This window comes from Asparagus officinalis, chromosome 5 (assembly GCF_001876935.1).
Source record: "Asparagus officinalis chromosome 5, Aspof.V1, whole genome shotgun sequence".
NCBI classification, from domain to species: domain Eukaryota; kingdom Viridiplantae; phylum Streptophyta; class Magnoliopsida; order Asparagales; family Asparagaceae; genus Asparagus; species Asparagus officinalis.
In genome coordinates, this window is record NC_033798.1 from 81872702 (window position 1) to 81879251 (window position 6550).

The 6550-nt window shown below is 33.6% G+C and overlaps 1 protein-coding gene across 1 annotated transcript in view; it reads right to left on the reverse strand.

The window, feature by feature from the left end:
- LOC109839884 (rab3 GTPase-activating protein non-catalytic subunit) overlaps nucleotides 1499-6550 on the reverse strand; it is a 29093-nt gene continuing 24041 nt past the window's right edge. Inside the window, exon 8 of the mRNA XM_020408332.1 lies at nucleotides 1499-2018. Within this exon, the coding sequence (XP_020263921.1) occupies nucleotides 1839-2018 (180 nt within the window). The 3' untranslated portion in view covers nucleotides 1499-1838. The remainder of the gene's footprint in view (nucleotides 2019-6550) is intronic.

The window sequence follows — 6550 nt, forward strand, 5'->3', positions numbered from 1 at the left end:
TAGATTCAAGATTTGACTAAAATATTTGCTCACAAACAAGAAAAAGTAATTGTAGTGTACTTCATTTTCGGAGAAGAGGTCAAATGGATCAAATAGTTTATAACATCACTTGATAGGCAATCATTTTACTTAGCGTATTCTTCCCCTTAATTTCCTTTGTTTTTATACTTTGTAGTCATTTGATAGTATTCTGCATTCTCTCGCTCTCTTTCACGACATAATTTTCCAACATTTTAAATCTGATTAAAATATTTTGGCGTGCGTCACTCTAAACTTTGACGTGATAAACCATTATGATTCCTTTCTGGTCAAATGCGAGCCATGAGTTCTGACTAATCAGCATGTATATTAATAGAAGAGTCAGAGGGATTAAGTGTGCTAATTTACACATTTGACTCTTTGTTCTTTTATTAATGATAAGTTGAATGGCATTGTTCTTTTCCTAAGAAAACAGCAAATAAACTGTCCACGAAAAAGACTTATCCCATAAATTTAATATACTCGACAACAGATGAATGGCTCCTAGTTTTGGCGTTAAGTGTAGCAAGGCATTTAAAATTATATGTATAAATGCAATAGTCAAGTCCTACAATGTCGACATTTTTGAATTCTATCATGTAATATTTGTCTGATACTCCTCTAAGTTGTAAGCAAAGGTTAGGTCTAAATTTTCAAATATATATGTAAATGAGGACTATGATAAGGAATACAGTGAAATAATCAAAAGCATACATCAGGCAATTTGCCTTATTATCTTTATTATCTAAGCTAATGCTAAAAATTTTGTCTTGGGTACATACATTAGGAAATTCTTTCCTGAAGCTTAGTATTGATTGACACTTTAGTTCCAAAAAAATTAAAGATAAATTAAAGATGAATTAGTTTGACTCATACTTTTCAATACATTCATGTTTATAATCTGATGATTACGTGAGCATTCAACAAGATTCTAGACCTTCAAAAGCCAGACGCACGACTTTGAAAACCTTAATGAAATCATAGAAATTCCACTGCCATTAATGTCGAAACAATTGAAGATGAAGAGTCAACAGTACGGGTTTGACGAAAACATCCACCACCTTCCTACGACCAATTCATCGACAAGCATACTCCTGTTCTACATGACCAGTTCCAAACCATGAGAACGAGATGGCTAACAAAAAAACATAAGAGACTTTTGCTTCATCAAATATAATAGCTTTCACTTCAATTTCATAGCATCTTGTTCAACATCATACACAGATCAAATAGAATTTTGGTCAACCGTTGATTCCAACTTCAGGATTGAAGTGACCCCTCCCCCAACCCCACAAGGCCTACAGTGCCGCACCAAAGCTGGTACGACCAAAACCAAGCAATATTTATTTGGAGGACAAAAACAGTTACTGTTTATTCATTTTCTTGCCGACCTACCTAATATTTACATTACAATACCTAATACATCATTAACAAACCAAACTCACCTTCCAAATTCATCGAGGAAATTGACAGCTATATATAATATTAACCCTACAACAATTTATCACTTTGAGGGGAGAAGAATAAAATGTACCCGTCAGAGAATGCAAAACAATTGTAAGGTTTTCAAGCCTAGCATCAGCAATACAAGGGGTAAAAAAGAAACACTTTATAAACTTATTCAAATGAAATATCAAGCCACTTTCCATTTTTTTTCAACCCTCTCCTTTACTTACATAAGATGACAGACACATAACGGACATCGGATTTAAATTACACAGGTATTATCAAATACTGAACAGATCTTAAATGTGGATGCTCTGCAATGAAACAGCAAATTTGAAGACAATTGCTTAACTGGATCAAGCGTGCAGTTATGTTCAGCCAATATGTCTGTTCAAAACAGACAACTGTCCAGAATCTCCATTTAACAAGAAGACCTCCAAAGGAACGTAGGATGATTGGAATGACGATAGAAATCTAGTCGATGGCTGCAGAATTCTGCACCCTTTAGGGCACTGAATAGTAAGGACACGAGGCCCAGTTCTCATCTTCCACACCTGCAGAAATTAACCCAAATTTATCTGCATATATTATCTTCAGATAGAACACCTATATACCACATTTGTGAAGTAGCATTCAGAATTATCCGTATGTTTTCTGATGGTCAGGAGATCAATTATAAGGAATAATTAGTGTGCCTAGTAGTTAAAGGTTGAAACAGGTCAAGGCGTGTTAAGGAGATTGGGCAAATTGGGGTTTGTTGCTTAAATCAAATGGAGGCATAAGAATTACAAGTTCCTAACTATACAAGATGATATATTATCAATGGAACATCAAACGTTATTAGGATAGTTTAATGCGGTAAAAAAGAAGACGAATATTGCATCTAGAGTTGACCCCTAAACATTTATCATATAGACTTGGTCCAAATCTTAGTAGATGTGAAACCCATATAGGTTTATAGCCTATATACTAAAAGTCGGGACCAAACTATCATTGCGTCAACATAATACTATATATCATGATCTTTATTCAACCGTTGAACATTCAATTCCCTTGATACACAGTTATTATCTCAATCTATTTAGGCCTATATATGCACTGATTAGGTATGGCAACTTAATTTATCCAACATAAAACGTCTATCAGACCTGCTTAATTTTCTTGTGGACAACTAATCTGTTACATACAGCAGAAATTCACCAAGAAAAAAGGGTGTGATCAATATACAAATATGATGTATATATTCAAATATAGAGTACTAATTGATATATAGAACCCATGTATATGATTATCTAACCAGTGCGCTAGGAAAGGATGGGAAATGAACAAGTAATTGTAGATCCATATCAAACCAAGTACTAAACCTGCATAAGGATCAAGATTTAGATCCAGGTAAAGAGTAAATGCCCCTTCACCATATGCAAAATAAAGAGGCTGGATCTTGATACGGATTCGGGTCAGATCGATAACATTAACAGGCCTAGATCTGTATTCAATCAGCTAAGATTTAATTCACAAACTGTACAGACAACATGGTTACTTGCAGACTATTTCTAGTATATCTTCTTCAGTCTACATCCTTCAGCCTACAGTTTACTGGAAGTTGTTTTCTTCATGATAGAATCGATTATTGGCTGCATAGGATTCACGAGGCAGATGTTTATTCTTAAATAAGAATTCAGTTGTAGTTGAATGAGTTTGTGAGTTAAGACCATGGAACACAGGTTTAAATCTTCTTGTTCTAGAACAGTACATTTGACAATCTACAGCAGCCTATAAGCCATAACTGTGTAGCGTATGACTCATCTTGTTTCAAGATTCTGTATTATAGGCTAGACGGGATTTGTTTGAACTTATTCTACTCGATAGATGAATTGGTTTTGCTTATCTGATACTTCATGTCCCACCTATCTTTACTAGATAGGTAAATGACTTTTTAATGTCCTTTCCACCTTTTTTTAGTAGGTCATTTCTGGAGGGTTTTGGAGACTGGAATCTGCTTAGAGCTTTTTGCCAACATATTCTAGAAGTAGAGCCTTATCCCTCTTTATTATTGTAGAGAATCCATCATATTCCTTGTTTTTGTGAGTTTGAGTTGTTCTCCAGTGTCCTGAGAACAAGGAACAACTTCCTTTTGTAAGAGTGGATAGTAATCTATACCTTAAGAAAGATGGGTGAGATATGTAAGAGGTTTGACTTAACTCAGTTAACAAACATGGATCGCAGACCATAAGGAGCTATTAGATGGTATTGAGCCACTGAAAGTCAAGCATTCACATTTGGTTTTCTATTTCTACTTTATCCTCTGGCAAATTTTCGCTTTTAAGTTGTTCATTTATTTGCTTAATTTTGTATTTCACACAAGCTGCATCAATTGCATTAATCTCATAGCTTTTGTAAATGTTAGGGTTCTCCATATAAACCACCTTTAACATATTTCAAATCAATGAAAACTACATTTGAACTTTTTTTATACGTAAACCATTTTTAAGTGGGTTTAGTTTTCAATCAACCATTTTTATGTCAAATTTTTCTCAATTAATACCTTAATTACCCAAACTGCCCAAAAAAATTACATTTGTAGTTGGGAAATACATGTTAGGCACATGTAACTAACAAGGATAGTTTGGATAATTTAGGTATTAATCAATGTTTTAAAAGTTCCCGTCTAAGCCTAAGTGGTACCTAAGCCGCCAACCTAGGTCTTAGGAGCTCCTAGGGGAGCGAAGACTGCTTACACGGACTGTTACGCTTAGATCGTGGTCATGATTTTGGTACCAATATATAATAATAAATGAGATATACAAAGTTGTTCAAATTATCGAGGTAAAAAACTCATGAGTCATACTATAAAACTTTGGAGAGGGCAATTGGCAAAGACTAAGAAAAGAAACATGTATATCTGAAAATCAATTAGGTTATCCCTGAGAGGTCAACTATTGAACCTATATATATTTTGAGACGATTGATGGAGATATAGAGAGAAGAGAAATGATCTAGCTATAATTTTTATCGATCTAAAAAAAATTTATGATAGAGTACCTAGAAAGGTAATGTGGTGGGTGTTAGAAAAGAAACACGTATCTACTATCTAGTATATATATTAATGTGATTAAAGATATGTATGATAGAGTAATAACTAGAGTAAGAACTTATGAAGAAGAGACTAAACCATTTCCTATTACCATAGGTTTACACCAAGGGTCAGCTTTAAGTCCTTATCTTTTTGCATTAGTTATGGACCAACTTCAAAATTTCATGGTGTATATTATTCGTTGATGATATAGTATTAGTTGATGAAACTAGAATAGGCATTATTGCTAAAGTAGAAAGATGGTGACAAGCTTTTGAGTCTAAAGGTTTTAGAATTAGTAAAACAAAAACAGAATATATGGGATGTATTTTAGTAAAAGTAGGAAAGAGAGCCTATGGTACATATTGATGGCCAAAAAATACCTAAAACTAATCATTTTCGCTATTTAGGATCTATCATTAGGGATGGTGGTAAGATAGAGGATGATGTTATGCATCAAATCAAATCAGGATAGTTAAAAAATAGATGTTGTTATGCATCAAATCAAATCGGGATAGTTGAAATGGAGGAGTGCTTCGGGAGTCTTATATGATCGTAGAATACCTATAAAACTAAAGGGAAAATTCTATAGGATGGTAATTAGACCAACAATACTTTATAGGTCAGAATGTTAGACAATTAAAAAACATGTTTTAAAAATGAGTGTAGCAGAAATGATAATATTGCGATGATCTTGTGGGTATACATTAAAAGATAGGATAAGAAATGAATACATCCGTAGTAAAATAGAGTTTGCGCTTATTGATGATAAAATGAGAACAAATTAAAATGGTTTGGTCATGTACAAAGAAGATCCCTTAGTGCACCGATTAGAAAAAGTGATAATATTAAAGTTAATGGGGCTAAGAGATCTAGAGGTCGACCTAAAATGACTTGGTCAAAAATAATTAAGAAAGTTATGCTTAAGACTAACGTAACTGAGGAAATGACCTGCAACATAATAGAATAAAAAAATAGGATTCATATAGCCGACACCAAACATTTGGGATAAAGACTTGGTTGTTGTTATTGTTGTTAATACTTAATAAACAAGAAGGATTGGGGATAAAAGCTTTTGAAAATGAAGCGCTAAGAATTCGAAAACTTTGATGTTCATGGAGTTATTTTGTATCCGAACTATCTATCTTCTATATCTCTATCTATACACGTGTATATGTGTATGTGCGTGTATATGTGTATGTGCGTGTAAAGTAAGTTGATTCTCAAAATAGTGCAGTAAATCCGAGAAAATTTCTTTAATATTTGAATAAAAATAAAAAATCATTGTGTTTTTCCTCTGGTCTAGGAAACATACCCGTTCCGATTCCTACTTAGTACAACAGCACAAAACCATTTTAAAATGTTAACAAAACAACTATGTACACTAATGCGCATTGCTTATTCACTACATTACTGCACCCGCATGGCTACGAGCACTTACAGCCAACCACCAGCAATTGTTACCTTTTGTCTAAACAACAAAGGAAACATGCCCAAGAAGTTTATTAACTAGACAAAATATATACATAATATCAAGGTATCTCACCTCTCGAAGACAGTCATCTATGCCGGTATATAGGATGATGCTTTCATACCATAAGAAAATGGTCATACAAACAGGTGACAAAGAAGTTATTTACTTGAATCTTTCAAATTTTCCATTTGCTTACATATGAGATGCTCTGACACTAGTGACACTCTTCAGGATATTTCAGAAGACTCTAATGACCTTAAGTGATCAAAATCCTGATACAACTACCAAAATCAACATCTACTACTTAATTACCTATAGCAGAACCTAAAACTACTGCAAAGGCTACCTTATATCCAAGCTGGACCAATAAAAAACATCACATGTTCAGCATCTCCTTTTCTACTTCTTTCTCAGTCCAAATTTCTTTTACAACACAAAATACTTTCTACAATGTGAATTTAAAATTTAAATCTGATGAGTTGTCAAACCTATCTCTAGGTTGGAGTTTTAAAGAATTGTAGTCTCTATCACTACACCAA